Raw genomic sequence first — 18,962 nt, forward strand, 5'->3', positions numbered from 1 at the left:
CTGATTAAACAGATTGGTTGTTCATATATTAAACTTCTAAACTAAAGTCAGGCATACGGTTTCATTTTTATAGAAAGCTAATGCGTCTGTGTCTTGAATTATAATTTGACTTGCGGTGGGGGGTTTACAAAAAAAGACCTCACCCAGAAAGATTTGAGACAGGAAAAGGAAAAGAAGAAGCACATTACTCCCCCCCGCCCGTCCGTCCCCACCTCCATAAAGACCCTCTGGATTGTGACCTTCTAACAAATGCCTTGAACCGGGCCACTCTGGACCCCTGCGGTGGGAAAATGTTCTGAATGGGCAACGAGGTCCGTGGGGGGAATAAAGACTCTTTTCCGGGGGGCTGAATTAAGGATGTGTTTGGAGCCGGAGCAAGAGTGATGTTTTAATTACACTCAGTCAGAAAAAGAACCACTGAAATATTGGGAGGCTCTTGTGCACAAATTATTTTAAATTCACAGGATTTGTGGATGATCTGTATCTTTAAATCTTTTTTTCAAAACCAACCTCAGAAATACGAGATTGTTGCACATGCATGCGTGCGTGCTAGTTTGATGTGTAATCCGAAGGGCCGCAAGTAAATACAAGTGTGACCAGCCTCTCCCCCCCCAACACTCCCTGGTTGCTCTCTGGACAGAAAGGCCATGGGAGAATGTGTGTGTCAAAAGGTTACGCAATCAGCCCACCACACTGAGACAGCACAGACCTCTAGTGTGCTGTGGGGAGTGAGTGTGTGTGTGTGTGTTTGTGTGTGGGGTGTCTGAATGGATTTGGATAAAGGAGGGGGGGGTGGTCTTCAGAGTGGGGCAACTCAGAGGGAAAATCTCGCTGCGGGCTTCATTTAAGTTTTCAGTTTCTCAGATCTCCGCCCCTCCATGAATGTTATATAGTGAAACCTAAAACGCCAGCAGGCCCCTATTTGGTGGCCCACTTTCTTCTTGAGGCTGTCATAGTGCATCATTATGAAAGGTGAGTGCCTTTGATTGTTGATCGTGTTTTTTTTTTTCCCAGTCAGAGATGGATAATAAGTGAAATTATTGCAATTTGTGAAATTTAATGGAAATATTCTGAGACATCTTACATTTCTATTTCATTATTTATTGTCTGTAAAGCTCAGTGAAGGCTGTTGTTGACTAGCTAATGAAAGCCCTACAGTATTAAAACCATTCTGGCTTTTACATCTTTTAAGTTGTTAGTTTTAGTTGGGCAACATTTTCATGCAGCACAGTTCATTCCACGCTGAGATCATGCTGCATAATCAGAAAGGAGATCAAAATAATGGGACTAAATGTGCTGTTGATTTAAGTCGAGAGTTGCTTGTATGGAATGTAATTCATCATCAGTCATAAATAACTTCATGAGCAACCTCATTTTGCATTGTTTTTATCTCAGAGATAAATTATCTATGAGGGAAAATGGCTTCTGTTGAGCTTTGTCATGTGAAACGTGGATATTGTTTTGCAAAAGATCTGTTTATACGTCACCATTTGAGACATGTGACACTTCACAACATTATTGATAGGAAATTAAAGCAGATTATTGAACAAAGGTACATAAATCAAACTAATAAGTCATAATTTTTTTGTTTGTTTTGCACCATCCACATTTATCATTTCTAACTTCCATGTAGACGTATTATTATTATGAATTAACTGATTAGTATTCAACATCACATTCTGCAACTTTAAATCTTTATGGTGTACAGGTAGACATGTGAGAGCATTGAACTCTACCTACCTTATGTAACTAATCCAGTTATGCATTAGTCGTCAGTTATTCAACTGTAGGAGCGTCAGGTAGAGGGTCTATGTTATTGAGTTGCATTATGGGAAATGTAGGATCCAGTGTTTTTGGAGCTTGACCCAAACTAGAAATCAGGATATCTCTGCTGCTTTGATCTTGACCATTCTTACCTGTAGTATCTCTTTAATTTAGACTCTATAACAATGTCCCAAATGTCCCGTATTTACATTAGAGTTTAACCCTCTGAGACCCACAATAGACACGTTTTTGTCTTTTTTAGGGGGGTACAGGGGGTCTTTGGGTGAAGATAGCAGGTCAACAGTAGATGTCACATAGAAGTGGTGTACATTATCTGAAAGCTGGGAACCTGAAGATTAATTTCAGATGCAGCTCAGCACTAAGAACATTATGATAGAAGTATATGATGTCCATCCTCATGCTCTATTATGTCTCATAAGTTGTTGCAGCAATTTTTGCATTGATATAATTTGTTACACTGATTTGGTGCTAAATTGAACCATTTTTTACCACTCGAGAATTGTTAAAAATAATTAATAATCCCTCCAAAATACCACATTAAGACACCAAGACCTTGAGGAACACCATAGAAAAAAACTAGGTATCAAAAACGTTTGACTTTTGGAGATTTCTGCAAGAATCGCATTTTTCGGCAATTGGATGGCGGGCACTTCTGTTCTGGAAACTGCTCAGAAACCCACTTATTGTCAATCTAGCTAGGAAAGCCATCCATCCTCTGAATGCTCTAGGTCTCCAGTTTGTGGCTGTAAAGTTTCCTAAGGCTGTGATTATCCTAGAGGTCACCACAGGTCATTTTATACAGTGAGGGCAAGTTTTAAAAAACGGTCTTACTACATATGAAATGGCTACTATGGGGACTAACATCATCACACATGAATACAGTTGGACTCACTGGATCCACAAGAGTCCCAGCTTTACAGTGAGACCCAATTTATGTCATTCCAAGACTGTTTAGGGACCCCAGTATGCAGAAATATTCAAATACACCATTTTAGAATAGGAGAAAATAACACTTATACTACATTCAAGAAACTGCATGTGATTATCATAAAGTTGGCATGTCTGTAAAGGGGAGACTCTTGGGTACCCATAGAACCCATTTTCATTCACATATCTGGAGGTCAGAGGTCAAGGGACCCCTTCGAAAATGGTCATGCCAGTTTTTCCTTGCCAAGATTTACTTTCTTAAAACTGTGCGTCCAGCGATGTTATAGAGGTTTGATGCTAAATCGGTAGAGTACTGTTTTAAGGACAAAACAGAGCACACAATGGCCCGTAAGTAAGCCACACATTCTTTCAATCATTCAATAGGTCAGTCTGTCAGTCACTCGCTAAGTCAGTCAGCTTTTCAGAGAGGGGTGAAGTTGGCGCTGTTTCCTGGGATAAAGCTCCACTGTGCCTCGATGAGGTCATTCTCAATCTTGGCATGTATTTTCTCACAGTGTGCCTCTTTGACGTTCTGTAAGCATGTATGTATGAAATCTATTTCAGTCAGACTATGCTGCTATAAATAATGCTAATGTTTAATCTCACCTATTAAAAAGGACTGTGTTCAAAGTGAGGTATTTGGCTCGTGTGTTGAGTTTCCCAGCGTCCACAAAGAAACTGTGAAAAAGTGAGGTAAACTGTGATCTGGCTGCGAGGCCAGTCGGGATTCTCATTTGCCAGCACGGAGCGGTGGGGCTCCTTTGGCTTTTGTTGCACCGAGCCTTCATTCCCACCAAGTACCTTCTGAAAACAAGGGGCTCTATTTTTACCTCAGGCCACAATTTGGCACTGGGGTTGGAGATTTTGGCTCATAAAACAGGGGTCCAACCTCCAACCCCATGCACACTGCAGCACACACAGAGTCACAGTTGTGCTCCACCTCTGCCCTTTGCCAGTAAGAGCACATTCCTAAAGGAGGCTCCACACAAAGCTTCTGGCTAAATGTGATGTCCATCCACTGTGTTGTTTTCAGAACTCAGTGAGACCAGGTCACACAACAAGTAAGGTGTTGAAAGGTAAAGGAAGGGAAGCAGGTTTGGTGTATGTGCTTGACAGAGAGGGAAAAGGGTAACAGAAGGATTGGTGAGAGGCCTGTTGATAATGCAGCCTGACAGGAGTGAACACAGTCAGTGAGTTGTCTGTTTCCTCCACAGAGAGGAACTCTTTCAGCAGCACCGGCCTCTAAACAGTCCCTGGCCGAGAGCCTGACTAACTTGGCTGACGTGGTCACGCAACATCAAGCAATTACTGACCTCATCCAACACAGGAAGAGTAGTGACATACATTATAGCTCATGTAAACACATGCACATTGCATACACTATGGGAATTCTCCTTGGGAACTAGCCAAGGTCCTGAATCTCCTTCTTCTTCTTCTTCCTTCTTCCTTAAGTACACTCAATCTTCAAATATCTCTCCATTACAATAAGTCCAATTAAAGCAAACTGTAAAGTCCCTTAAAGCTGAAGTAGGCAGATTGGAGCAAATATGATTAAAAAAGTTATGTTTTTAAAACGTCACTATATCGTGACAGTAGTACATGAAACAGGTGACCTGAAATAAATCATGTTCCTCTGTGTCCTCCGGTGTCCTCCGGTGTCCTCCGGTTACCTCAGGTGCTCCTTACGGCATCTGCAAGATTTCACAGACCGGAGGAAAACAAGCAGTAAGAGCTGATCTGAGGTCTGCTGTCCATCTGCCGTCTATGAGAGCCGGCTGTAAATCACTCGCGAACTCCGACCAAACGGTCAAACTAGACAGCACTGATCAAATATGAATCAATATTCTGTTACGTTAATGCCTATTTCTCTCCTCGGATGTTGTCAGAATCATCTTGTAGTGCACGGTTTAGCTGAAAAATGAGAAAGTTTGTGACGCCGCTGCCATTGTGAAATCTGGTGAAGGAACGCCAAGTTCCGGTCACATGACCGGAGCACAGCCAATAGGAACGCTCTCTCTAAATGAAATGACCTGTGATTGGTCAAAGTCTCCCGTCACGGGCTAGATTTTCTAAATCCTGAAAACAGAGCCATGAGGAGGAGCAGAAGTCTAGTTTTCTCTCAGAACACTTGAATTACAATATGCTGAAAGGCTATTATGGAGTTTTTGCCTAATGATGCCAAATATATATACTGCCTACTGAAGCTTTAAGGACTGAAATTTGAAGTTGGTTCTGTTTTGCACTGGGAGCCAATAAGGAGATTTAAAGGAACAGTGTGTAACATTTAGGGGAACCTATTGGCAGAAGTGGAATATAATATTAATAAGTATGTTTTCTTTAGTGTATAATCTCCTGAAAATACGAGATGTTAATGAGCCGTTTATATCTATGTACGGAGCAGGTCCTCTTCACGGAGCCAGCCGCCATTTTTCTATAGTAGCCCAGAGCGGACAAACCAAAAGCCATTCATGTTTTCAACTTTTCGCGTCGGCCACTGTAGCTCTCCAACGCGCTCGGCACACAGGAGAAGTTTCAGTCGGTTGCAATCTGTTACCTCACTGCTAGATGCCACCAAATCCTACACACTTATATGCACCTTTAAGTACTGGAGGAATATGTTCGGTTCTGAGAGTCGTATCATAAACTGCATCTTCTTGTTGGTGTCATTTTGCGATATAGCTCTCCCGATGACATGATCACCAGTGATGTCATGTGTTTCTTTGCTATTCTGATAAAAAAAAAAGAGACTTTTCAAAATGTACTATTTTAAAACTGAGCTGTAGAGCATGTATCATGGTATTGTCTCTTTAAATCTTGGTCGAAGGAATTACCATTGGAAAACAAAGCAATCAGACATGCCTCTCAGGATATATGAAATATTGTCTTTTACCCTGTTTCTTCTTTGTAATTTGTGTTTTTTTTCTCTTCTACTCTTACCCCTTTGGTCGCTCAGGGGAGATGGAGAGCTCGACCAAAGTGGAGCCCTCCAACGGGCACAGCAGGCCCCTGGACATTGTGCCCAGTACAGAGGAGAAGATGACAGAAAGGGGTCAGTGGGGCAACAAGATCGAGTTTGTTCTGTCAGTGGCCGGAGAAATCATTGGCCTGGGGAATGTCTGGCGTTTCCCCTACCTTTGCTATAAGAATGGAGGAGGTGAGTGCTGGAATTACTTATCTTTGCTCTGTTCAACACAAAAGCTTTTGCATTTATTCTTAAATTATTCCACCACAGAAACACAAGGCTTCTAGAAATTCTATCTTTGCATTTACATGTATTTGCAATTGCGTGGCAGCAAAATGAAGCTTCTGAGAGGACATGATTCTGAATTAGTTTAGGAGGAGATAATACACGGGTTAATATGTAATCTATTCCGAGGAGATCCGTGGATCAATGAGGGTCATGGTTCACTGAAAATAGGAAAAGAGACAAACACATTCTGCTTATCAGTTGGAAAGCTCATCAAAGAATAAAACTGACATCAATAAAATCTTGGATCTTTAATGTCCCACTGGAAGTAAACTCATTTTATTCTTTTGGCTACTAGACGGATGATTTAGGATTAAAATCTGTTTCACACTAAGCACGGATTTTCGTCCAAAAAATTTGCACGGAAATGTATAAATGTATAGACTATGGGTCTCGCGAGATGGTTGAGGTTATAGGCATTGACCTCGAATGTTTAAGGTTAGGATAGGTCGTCGGGCAGCAAGTCTCGCAAGAACTTTTTGCAAGTTTTCTCAATTTGCAGGTTACCTTCTTGACACCACCAAATATATGTTTGACCAATGACGTAGTTGCTTCCAACTGATGTCATAAAAAATATCACTGTCATTCTGCATAATATTAAGCTGTGTGCTTCTGTTTGTTGCACGGAGAGTGTGTATTGTTGGAACAATGGTTGTTTGTTTTCGGGGTAAAGGACTGCGGGAACTGTGCTTTTTTCAATCCAATGGGACATTTTTCGGACTATTGGAGTTTCAGAATAACAATGGCCGTCCCCTTCTCAACTTAAAACTTAAACTTTATTAGATTCTCCATATACATACAGGTACACTGTATGATATTTGACCCCTGCATTTAACCCATCCTAAGCATTTTTAGGAGCAGTGGGCTGATGTTTTTTGTATTGCACTTGTGAGAAACAGCCTTTATTCTACCAACATAATATTTGCATAACTTTGTATCTTGACCTTTGATTATACCACTAGAATGCTTTAAATTCAAACAGTTGCACCAGCCTCTACTACTCTACATTACTTGGGAGCATATTGATGTGTGAACTGTTCCTTTAATCTGTGTGCTTTTACAGGGGCCTTCTTCATCCCATATCTCATCTTCCTGTTTGCTTGTGGGATCCCCGTCTTCTTCCTGGAGACGTCTCTGGGTCAATTCACCAGTGAGGGAGGCATCACCTGCTGGAGGAAAATCTGCCCGTTGTTTGAAGGTAATCTACCTATTATCTTAAGAAATATAATGTAATGGATGTTTAATGGTGTTAAAAACACTTTACAGCACCAAGAGTGGATCAAACACTTCAGCTTAGTTTAGTTCTAGTGCCATGCACTCCCAATATCTGTTTATTTTTACACTTTTATGACATAATTCCTGTGCTTTATAAAAAACAATATGTTTGGGAACCATCCATCTTCTTGGTATTTTGAATGTAAATATGTAATGATGTAATGATCACAGTATGCATGAGTTGTTTGTTCACCACATGGGATGCATACAAAGATTTATGAAGACGAACCAGTGACAACATCTAAATACTGTCGGATGAAAGAGGAATTTCAGACGTGTGTACACAGTGCCTGTATCATTTTCACTGTCCATTGCATGCATTTGTACGGTATATGTGTGACTTGGTGTGTGTCTGTGTGCATCTACGTGTGTCAAACAACCAGTATGAACGCCATACAGATGTGAGATGGTGATGAATGTAGTTTTAATGGCTGGCAAGCAACCAACACTCGCTAATGTTCCATTTTTCTGCCTTCAAATAAGTCCCTCATCAGCCGTAATCACAACCCACACAGGATGACAGCTGGCGGAGAGTCGAGTCAGGCATGCAATCATGTGTTGGAACAAGAGTTTAACCAAAAAATTGTGCCTGTCGCAATTTACCCTGCATCGAATTTACTATAGCCTACTCTGATGCCGTTCATTTGAAAAGGCAGCAGCGGTGAGCTCAGGATGGGTTTAATCAAGCTGCAAATATGTGCTTTTCTTTCCCAAGGCTAAATTATGCCTCTGTCTATAGTGTATGAAACCGTCAGGGAGCTCTTGTCACTGATTCAAAGTAATTCTGTGCTTACAGCGAGTCCAGGTGTGTCTGTTTAATGGCGTCCAAGCTGCTTACGAGGTTTCCTCAATACAAGATGTATAGCTATGTGAAGTACAGTGAAGTAAAATGTACCTCTGTGGAAATCACAAATCAATCCAGTTGCCAGAAAATTTTTTGTCATTGTACGTTTCTGCTAACCACAGGGTACGTTTAATGTTGACGTTTCGGAGCCAAAAAATATGTTTCATAAATACGTTTCATATCAGCCTCGTATCACGCTTTCAGAGACACGCACAATATGAAGTTGAAACGATTGGTTAGGTTTAGGCAACAAAACTATTTGGTTAAGGTAAGAAAAAACATCATGGTTTATGTTAAAATAATAACATACCAACATAACATAACAATGGAACTACCATAAATAAACAACAACTGCCTTAGCAGACTTTCTTATGTAATATTACGTAACAATGGTAACATCGTTACATAAGCGCAAAGTCAACCTTTTATTTTTGGTTTCACATGAGACACTAACAGCGGTCTCCTGGGTTGAAGTCCTGTGTTTGTTAGACCCATTCACCACCCCTCTCAACCACGCTTTGTGCACTTTCCCGCTTGTCATGCCATATTTATACCACGTAACTTTCATACCATGTAATTTTCAATAACTATACTACGTCACTTGCTCTGACCAAATGCAAAAACGTCCACGTTCATCGTATCCCTGGTTTGCAGAAACGTACAATGCCAACATTTTTTCCTGGCAAATGGGCCGCAAAAATATAGCCTCATGTCACATTTACACATCATAGATATACATATACTTATTATCATGGCTTTGCCAAAGCCATCATGCAGAGTATGTCTTTGGTCACAACTCACCCCTTTCCCCTTTTTTCCCCCCAAAAAAAAGTTTGAATAATGGCAGCATTTTACTGTTCAGTCATGTTTTTCTGTTCCAGGAGTGGGTTATGCCACCCAGGTGATTGCTGCTCTGCTTAACATCTACTACATCGTCGTGTTGGCCTGGGCCCTCTTCTATCTGTCCAACTCCTTCACCTGGGATCTGCCCTGGGCCTCCTGCAACAACACCTGGAACACAGGTGAGCCACAGGACCCTATAAGCCAAAAGCAAAAGATGTGCTTCTGTTAGACATGTGTGTAATCATTAATCAGGTGGGGCCAGGTCTTCATGTTGGCTAACCCAATACAACGCCAAAGCGTGTAATAGACTCGCCTGTCCACCAGAGGATAGTGTGTCAGTGTCACGTTTTGCCTCGCCGAGGTGTGAATATTGTATGAAGGTGCGGTACTCGCTTAGGTTTGGGCAACAAAACCACTTGGCTAGGTTTAGGAAAAACATCATGGTTGCCCTTAAAATAAGTACGTAATCTAAGCACAAGTACGGAAAACACTTCACGAACGGCACTAAAAAACACGTCACAAATGTAACTTACAAAACAAAACACAGGTCTCGAACATCGGTCTCTTGGTTGAATCCTCTCCTCTCACCCGCCATAAGCAGTCTTTCTCACTTTTTATTCTCTGTCATTAGCTCTGAGTGTAGCATATTTACACAGATGCATTTACAATGCAGTCAGTACAGACTACAGCGCACACTTTTGGTGTGACATCCATACACCTTTTCGTGCGACCGGGCTGTCTTGGCATGCTTATGTCTGAATAAACATTTTTAGTCACACATGGATGGCAATGGCGGTCTGTCGGTCCAACACATTGGGCCAGACTAAAATATCTCAACAACTATTTGATGGAATAGTTGGTTAGATATTGCCATGAGGTTTTAAACAGACATTCACAGTCCACAGAGGATGAATCCTGTTGACTTTGGTCATTATTGTCTTTTCCTTTTGCGCGTTCGTGAAGTTGACGTTATGGATTCTTAGTGAAATATCTCAACAACTATTGGATGAATTGCTGTGACATTTATTTCCCCCTCAGGATGAATTGCAATAACTTTGGTGATTGCCAGACTTTTCCTCTATATTGCGATCATATTTAAATTTGTCCAATACTTTGATTTATGACCAAATACCTTAAAAAACGACATTCCCATCAACTTCAGCTGTAATTTGTGTAATGCTAATTAGCATATGTCGGCATGTTAACAACCCAAACTAAGATGGTAAACATTATACGTGCTAAACATCAGCATGTTAGCATTGAACCGCTAGCATGGCTATGGACTTTTAGTGTTGTTTATTTTAAAACAATTAAAAATATATATTTTTCTGGTGTTTTCCTCTTCAATGTATAGTTTAATTTTATCTTAAGGGGGTGCACCGTTTCACTCCTCCGCCTCAGTGGTGGCATTGTTTCACTTGCCTGTGTGTTACTTGGAAACCTCAGAGAAAGCTTGGATTTCTTCACAGGATTGAATGTCTTTCTGTCCTTTCTTTCATTCAAGATTCCTGTATGGCATTTCAGAGGGGGAATAGCTCCATCAATCACCATGAGAACACAACCTCTCCTGTCATTGAGTTCTGGGAGTAAGTGCCTTTTTGTTTGGCCGTGTCCTCAAATGGCCTCATTGGTGCCAACAAGTTCACCAAATATTCATCTTCTATTCCATCCTGTTAAAAAAAAAAAAAAAAAGAGAAAATTTGGATTTTTTCACATTCCATCCTTTTCTAAAATAGGCTAGAGGGATATATTATCATATTATCTTAGGTCTCCTATTATGAAATATTTACAGCAAAAGTGGTTAAATTGACAGATATTGTGACACATCCCTTAAATAAAAGAAGTGCAAAATAAAGCCAAGCCAAATGGGAGATTGTACACCTAAACTCATGTAATTTCATAATTTCAGCTCTGATTGATCCTTGATTTGGTGTGATAGAGGACAGGGGGTTCATCTACATGTGTGAGGAAGATGATGTGAATATATTGATGCATTGAGGAAATGCAGCACTCCAAACACATGAGTAAAATCAGCGGAAATATAAAAAATGAAGTTCTATGATGAATGCATTCATTTACTTTTAGGCAGCTTTGGCTGGGATTGTCTCAGTATCACCAATCAGGGTTTGCTTGGATGCTATGGCTGTGCTGAATCCAGCAATATATGATGTGTAACTGTCGCAGGTATGGTCAGTGGTCTACATTAAGAAATGTACGACTTGTTCCAAGCATGAAATGGGTGTAAATGGCATGTCTGCAGTCCATCGAGAGACTTAAAAATACACTTCAATCAGGGAGAAATTATTAACACACCACTTATTGAAAGTTTTGTATCAATTTTAATTTAAGGAGTAAATAAATGTTGTTGATACTAAAGTAATAATTTGCACTTAAACTCTTAAGTATGAATATATAACAAGTGCCTTTGGAAGACGGCTGTGACGCCACATTGCTGTCTGATAGAGTACGGTGTAGACCTGCTCTGTATGAAAAGTGTCTCGAGATAACTTCTGTTATGATTTGACGCAGTATAAATACATTGAATTGAGTTGATACAGTGCTCTCAGACCATGTTGCTTGAAAGCATCTTCAATTAGGGGGAGTTGAGCCGATGATGCATCGGTTGTGGATGCCAAACTGCCTCATCAGCTCATCAAGGCTGCTGCACGGACTCCCGTTCTCTTTTGTCAGATCAGAGATCTGTGTCTGCGGCCGGATGGGAGTAGAGTGAGGAGGGGTGGGTTCAGAGGGTGGCTGGGGTCGTGTGCTTTGTGTGCGATGACAGTGTTAATGAGGGCTTGGAATTTGGAGTAGATGATGCAACTATGCTTGCATAGTATGCAAGCAAAACAAGTACACTGATTTCATCGTACTCGATAAGACGAGAATGTGACTGTGCAAGGTGTATGGTACAGCTGCACTATGCAGCTGTACCATACACCTTGCACAGTCACATTTCCGTCTTATCATCAAGTGCGATGAAATCAATGTACAGTATCTCTGTTCTCTGATCTGTAAAAAAGCTGCCATCACTGCTCTCAACAAACTGCAGCAATAACACTCAATGGACTCAATGTTCTTGTGACTTTATTGTGTTCTTTGTGGCTCTCTTTCGTGATTAATGTTCTTTAATTGTTCTTATGTGTGGAAACACATTCCCTCGAAAGGAAGATAATAAATTATCCATCTATCTACTGTCTACATGCACTCAAGGGACATGGCTCAAGGGAAATATTTGACCCATTCTGTACTATTTCACACAAACTGGCTTTATTTTGCACTTCTTTTATTTATGGGGTGTGTCACAATATCTGTCAGCAAAATATTTTTTATACAAGACCAAAGAGAAGATGAAAAACATTGTTGTGCTTTGTTCTACCTCCGATATGGGTTTCTCAAACTAAAGCACTTTTGGGGGTCTTCCCTCTTGCCTAAAAATGTGTGATTGTTTATGACTGTTTGACTAGATACAACTTTTACTACATGGTTCCGAAAGTTTTGTAGTTTTGCTATACAAGGCCTTTTGAATTGCTTCTAGACCCTTTACTTTTTTGCTATACCAGAACAGTTGTGAATATAAATACACTGATATGATTTAATTTTAAGACTAGATAAGATTATTTCTAATGTTTGTTTTATTTGTGTGTGTGTGTGTGTGCGTGTGTCCTCAGGCGAAGAGTGCTGAGAATTTCCTCAGGTATTGATCACATTGGCTCTCTGAATGGGGACCTTGTTATCTGTCTGGCCGTTGCGTGGGTCGTCTGCTACTTCTGCATCTGGAAGGGAGTCAAGTCTACTGGCAAGGTGAAACCTCTCCTCCATTCATGACAGACAATGATTCCCTAATAAGAGAGTATTAGTAAATAGTAGGTTATTCTGCAGCATTCCTTATTTGAAACTGCTTTTTACACTTTTTTTTTGCTGTAATTTTCATTGATATACGTGTGCTGTGTGGTTTGGTCTTTCCTCAAACATGCAGGAAGTGTTGCATTGTTTACAGTAGCAGGAGGAATACACATTGCACACATTGGGCAGCTAGCGCAATCAGTGAAAATCTAGAACAGCAAACACAAATATGTGTGCAGAACCTTTTAAAACTTTGTCACCGATTTAACACATTACAGTATTTCACATCTTCGCCTAAACACACTATTAGAGAAGGAAGGATTTCTCATTGTTATAAGTCTTGTAGACAAACATGACTGATTAACGAGTGCTGCTATTTCCCCTGCAGGTGGTTTACTTCACAGCCACCTTCCCTTATCTAATGCTGGTGGTCCTGCTGATCAGAGGGGTCACCTTGCCAGGAGCCTCCATAGGAATCCACTTCTACCTCTACCCCGACCTGGGACGGCTCTCTGACCCACAGGTATACAAATGCACTTGTTTTCAGGACATACATTTATGTTGAACATTCACAGAAACACAAAATTGTACACATGCAGATAAATCTCTCATGTCTAGCAGCGTTTCAAAAGGATAGTTTGGGTGTTTTGAAGTAGTGTTGTAAGGTTCTTATCCATAGTCAGTGTATTACCTAGCGTAGATGGTCGTCGGCACGCCCCCAGTTTGGAGAAATGGACAGGAGTTCTGACACGAGAGCAAAGCAATGTACTGCTTTGGATGGGGCCGGCAGCAAAACGTATTTTGGCCACCTAAAAGAAAAATCAAGTGGACGCTATATTGTGTACAGCAGTACATTGCTGTGCTTCCATGCGGTGACAAGTTCCATCCATCCATCCATCCATCCATTTTATTCAGCTTATCCAGAGTATTTTAGACGTCCCTCTCCCCATCAGCATTTTCCAGCTCTTCCTGGTGCACTACGACGAGTTCCCAGGCCAGGAGAGATATATAACCTCTACGGCATGTTCTGGGTCGATCCCGGGGTCTCTTACTAGTTGGATGTATCCGGAAAAGCGAGGCGTCCAGGAGGCCTCCTGATCAGATGCCCGAACCACCTCAGCTGGCCCCTTTCGACACAGGCTCTACTCCGAGTCCATAGGGCCGTGGCTCCCATGTAGATTTTTTGGCCCAATGTGCCAGGGCCTAGCCACCAGACGCTCACCAGTGAGCTCCCCTCCCAGGTCAGGCTCCAGAAGGGGGCCCCGGTTCCCCTTTTCTGAGCAAGGTGCAACTACATCTTTCTAGCCGATTCATATAGGGTCTGTGGATCACTCTTGGTCTTGGCCACTTCTCCTACCAGGAGCTATGGCCCCGACAACCCACACAAACCCCTCCACCACGCTAAGATGGGGATTCATTGGAGGGAAAGTTGACTAACAAAAAACTAAAATAAAATTTTTGTTTATTCCTGTGTTCGAATTATTATTTTAAATGTATTTTCTCTGTTTTATTATCTTGTTCCTATTCTGTCCTCCAGGTATGGATGGATGCTGGAACTCAAATCTTCTTCTCCTATGCCATCTGCCTGGGTTGCCTTACTGCCCTGGGAAGCTACAACAAATACAACAACAACTGCTACAGGTAAGGACTGACATGATGATGCACTACTAGTCCAGACAATGTTGGGTACCTTCTCATCCTATTGAAACAGGTCCTAATCGTTATATGTCCCTCTCTGTGTTGTTTCCAGGGATTGCCTGTCCCTCTGCTTCCTGAACAGTGGTACCAGTTTTATTGCAGGTTTTGCCATCTTCTCCATCCTGGGCTTTATGTCCTACGAGCAGAATGTGCCCATCTCAGAAGTGGCTGAATCTGGTTGGTTTTTCTTTTACTGTTTATAAAAACATTGTTAGGTACCGGTATATTATCCTGAGGGGGACTACTCGAGAAATGTTCTCCTATTTCTACCGATTTACTTAAACTATATGAGTCAGAAAAGCTGTATGCAAAGCTCCCACTGTAATTGATGGATTTCCTTCAGCCTTTAATGGCCTCTGTGGTTTTAATGATATTGATGATATACTTTCATAGAATTCATTTGAGCGAGAATGACCAATAATGATAATTTTAATGAGAAAATGACACTTAAATTCTGTCTAACTCAGGTCCAGGTTTGGCCTTCATTGCCTATCCTCGTGCCGTGTCCATGATGCCTTTCTCCCCTCTGTGGGCCTGCTGCTTCTTCATAATGATTGCCTTTCTGGGACTGGACAGTCAAGTGAGACCAACATATGCACCACACACACACAAACACACACGCACACAGCAGAGATAACAGAGAAAGAGAAATTTCAGTTTCAAGCGAATGTGCACAGATCGGCTTAATTTTTGGTTGCTTTGTATACATCAGCAGCATACCTGCACTCACATGCACAAACATACATACACTCATGTATACAAATATCTCATACTTCTTGTTTCTTTCTTGATCAGTTTGTGTGTGTGGAGAGCCTGGTGACAGCCATGGTGGACATGTATCCCTCCACCTTCAGGCGTAAAAACCGCAGGGAGCTCTTCATCCTGGGTGTGGCTGTGGTGTCCTTCCTCCTGGGGCTCATCATGCTGACAGAGGTTGGTCTCAGTGACCTGACTTCATTATGTTTTTACAGAATAGAGTACAGAGTAATCTTGTCAAAAGGAGGGCAAAAAGATTTCAGAATTGCCGTTCAGAAAACTTTTAGGAATTTAAGGTGTGGCATTTCGGGGGATCTATTATCAGAAATGGAATATAAAATCAATGACTATGTTTTCGGTTTTAGGTTCTCTTTTACTAGTAAACTCATGTCTTTCTCCACAGGGCGGCATGTATGTCTTCCAGCTCTTTGACTACTACGCAGCCAGTGGGATGTGCCTGCTCTTCGTGGCTGTTTTTGAAACAGTTTGCATTGCTTGGATTTATGGTGAGTGTGTTTTGGGAATGCATAATAATAAGTATTTAAAAGACAAAGGCTTTATTCACACTATTCATCCCAGTCCACCTTCTACATTCAGCCATTCACTAAGAATTAACACATTCGAGCCAAAAAAAGAGTGTTTTATTTCAGTCATTTGGTTTATTGAGTGAATAAAGTCAATAATAAGATCATTCAATAATATCACAATAAAGAAGCCTTCTGTATTAAAGCAGATCTTATGGTTGCTAAGCAGTCCTTTCTGTCAATCATGAATATTATTAATGTGTTTCTTTTTACATTTCTGCTGTTCAAACAGAGATGATTGTTTGATATTGATGTCAGTCTCCTCTGCGTTTCCCTCATCTCTCCGTGATTGCAGGTGCCGATCGTTTCTATGACAACATAGAGGACATGATTGGCTATCGCCCCAGCTCTGTTATGAAATACTGCTGGCTTTACTTCACCCCTGCAACGTGCCTTGTGGGTCTCACATTCATTTTCAATATGCATGCTGTCACACTACTCTCCTGAATCAAGAGCAGCCTCTGCTGGCCAACAGTGAAAATACTATTTCAATTTGCAAACTATCAAGAATTGTCAAAGAAAGCCTTTTATATATATCTTAAAAAATAAGACTGGGATTGAAGTTAAGGTTAAGGATTATTATCAGCTATTTACTTAAAGTATTTACTAGTATTTCAGTATCAGGTTTGTTACATAGTCAACAAGCATCCATACAGAACCATGACATACTGTATATCTCTCCACAGGGAACCTTTGCTTTCGCCTTGATCAAGTACTCACCTCTGAAGTACAACAATGAATACGTATACCCATGGTGGGGTGATGGGATAGGCTGGATCCTGGCCCTGTCTTCCATGCTGTGCATCCCTGTCTGGGTAGCGGTGAAACTGTACAACACCCCTGGAACGCTGAGAGAGGTACGTTTCACCTAAAAAAAACTCTCCTTTTTAGGTGCAAATGAATAACTGGCTCTTCCCTTGTCACTTCAGAGGAGTTACAGATACTTAAAATAAATAAATTATGTTAAAGGGACTATTTGTAACTTTCAGAAATGCTTGTTAACAGCGACACATGTGGCCGTTAAGTCCACGAAAGTCAGCGTCGAGCTCGCGCTTGCTCGCTCTACATAGACATGAACGAGCATCGCTCAACCCAGTGAGGCGACACACGTCAGCTAAAACCACAATATCACTCTATATTTCAGCTGCTTGGCAGTAATGTTAGCTGACCAGATGAAGGTCTCTCCATGAATCAATGCTGATCCTAGTGTTGGGTTTCCCTGCCTATGCCTCCCGACTGCGGCCGGAGAGAGACACCGACACCCGGTCGGAGACGGTAACGTTTCTCTTCCTGCTTCAGCCCAGCTGCAGGAAGAGAAACGTTACCATCTCCGACCGGGTGCCGGTGATATCGTTTCTCGCTGCGGAGCCCCGTCACTTCACAAGACACGGGAAACCTCTGTTGGTCTGGAGGAGCTGCAGCATTTATTTCTGCACAAACATCCACTGTACATTCACTAGATATTCTCAGAGCTAAACTAACTCTTCTGCAGTGTGGAGTAGGCGCGCGTTCACGTCTAGAGGTGGAGCGAGACTGCGAGAACGCGTGCATTGTGTAGTGAAGGCAAGTAGGCAGAGGAACAGTGACTTCAGCCACATGCGAGCGCGCATGTGTCCCGACTCGGTGCATTTATATGTTTAAAAAGTTACAAACAGTCCCTTTAAAGCTGCTCTCATCAATATTTTTGCATTAGCAATGGATCACATGATTATGCATATGTCTTTAGAGCAAGTTGCACTGCACCAAAGGTTTAAAAAATTCCATCAATCAATTAAGTATGAACTTACAAATTGTTACAGTTATATATTGTTTTTTATATATATTTTTAAAAATGTGGCAGTTATGTTAAATTATTTTAAAAAATCAAAGTTTTTTTTCTCTTTTTCTGCTGCCATGTATTGCATTACTGATCTTGAATAATCTCTCAGATAATGTTAGTGATTACAGTCTTGATTAGATGATTGATGTCAGTTCCTATATATTAAATATTTGGTTTGAAGATGAATAGTAATTTTCTCAAACACTACTGTACAAACATGTATCAAATTTTCCACCATTTTATACTTTTTTCGTTCCCAGCGCCTGGTTCTCTTGACCACTCCTTCCACTGAGTTACCGAAGACAAAGCAGGAACAGGAGAGGCTGATGGCCATCTTCGCAGCAGACGGAGACAGCGTCCATCAAAAATCACCTCCCACTAAGGACGGCTACTTCCCCGTCGATGAAAAGGAGTCGCATTGCTAGAGACTTGACGGTTGGAATCAGAGGCTTGTCGGGGTCAAAAGGTCACTCCTCAGCTTTGACACTTCTGTCTGGTCTATTCCAACTCTCTACCGCAATACCTCACCAGCGCAGACTTTAAGAGTCACCTGACCTGTAACTGCTGGTCTGCTGCTTTCCCTTTTGTACACTGCCTTCAGCATCAGCATTCCTACTGAAAGAGTTACAGTTGGTTACCATCTCATTTGCCAGTGGCAGAGTCACATGTATACACTTGAAAATGTGTCCATTGTTGTTGTAACACAGTGGCTAAGAATTTACATTTGATCGTGTCTGCTTTCTGAGGAAGCATTTTTTTTTCTGTTATGGACATCTCTAATGTTCAGTTAGTTTGACATGACTTTCCAGTTACTTTATTGATTCTACCAGCTATCTGCTGCAGACGGAGCACAAGAGGTGTCACATGAATAAAAGTGTGTTTAAATGCACTTCTGTTCTTCGATCCAACGACGCTGACAGCTCTGTTTTTACTCTATAGTAGAGAGTTATGATCTCAGGATGTAAAATTGTCTAATAACCAATGCATGAGGATGCAAGAATTGGATTTTAAATGTATATTTTAGCTGAACTGACCAGAACTCAACTAATTTAAGCTTTGCTGTTGTTGTTGTTGTTTCAGATTAATTTTATAATCTTCATTTATGTAATATGTTTTTATTTCTTTTGCTGAACATTGCAGAGTTACATGAATACTTTATGTGACGTGATTTGTTTTTTTCAATCTTCTGATTATTGACATCATTTTTAATTTAGTGTGTTTTGTCTTATCTCTAATGCACTGAATTGTATGGAATTAAAATGTAAAGTGCCTATTGTGCCATTTAGATAATAATATGAAGAGGGCAGGCTGGTTGAAGGAATCTCTATTGTCATCTCT

At 41.1% G+C, this 18,962-nt stretch overlaps 1 protein-coding gene across 1 annotated transcript in view; it reads left to right on the forward strand.

Annotated features, from left to right (window-relative positions):
• Window positions 1-726: 726 nt before the first annotated feature.
• LOC119486214 (sodium- and chloride-dependent GABA transporter 2-like) overlaps window positions 727-18,962 on the forward strand; it is an 18,322-nt gene continuing 86 nt past the window's right edge. Inside the window, exons 1-15 of the mRNA XM_037766137.1 lie at window positions 727-972; window positions 5,666-5,866; window positions 7,023-7,157; window positions 8,960-9,100; window positions 10,426-10,507; window positions 12,593-12,725; window positions 13,156-13,290; window positions 14,305-14,408; window positions 14,518-14,642; window positions 14,933-15,045; window positions 15,261-15,398; window positions 15,625-15,727; window positions 16,101-16,201; window positions 16,492-16,662; window positions 17,885-18,962. The exon at window positions 17,885-18,962 is cut by the window's right edge and continues 86 nt beyond it. Coding sequence (XP_037622065.1) covers window positions 966-972; window positions 5,666-5,866; window positions 7,023-7,157; window positions 8,960-9,100; window positions 10,426-10,507; window positions 12,593-12,725; window positions 13,156-13,290; window positions 14,305-14,408; window positions 14,518-14,642; window positions 14,933-15,045; window positions 15,261-15,398; window positions 15,625-15,727; window positions 16,101-16,201; window positions 16,492-16,662; window positions 17,885-18,049 — 1,854 coding nt within the window. The 5' untranslated portion in view covers window positions 727-965 and the 3' untranslated portion in view covers window positions 18,050-18,962. The remainder of the gene's footprint in view (window positions 973-5,665; window positions 5,867-7,022; window positions 7,158-8,959; window positions 9,101-10,425; window positions 10,508-12,592; window positions 12,726-13,155; window positions 13,291-14,304; window positions 14,409-14,517; window positions 14,643-14,932; window positions 15,046-15,260; window positions 15,399-15,624; window positions 15,728-16,100; window positions 16,202-16,491; window positions 16,663-17,884) is intronic.

The sequence above is a fragment of the Sebastes umbrosus genome, chromosome 4, assembly GCF_015220745.1.
Source record: "Sebastes umbrosus isolate fSebUmb1 chromosome 4, fSebUmb1.pri, whole genome shotgun sequence".
NCBI classification, from domain to species: domain Eukaryota; kingdom Metazoa; phylum Chordata; class Actinopteri; order Perciformes; family Sebastidae; genus Sebastes; species Sebastes umbrosus.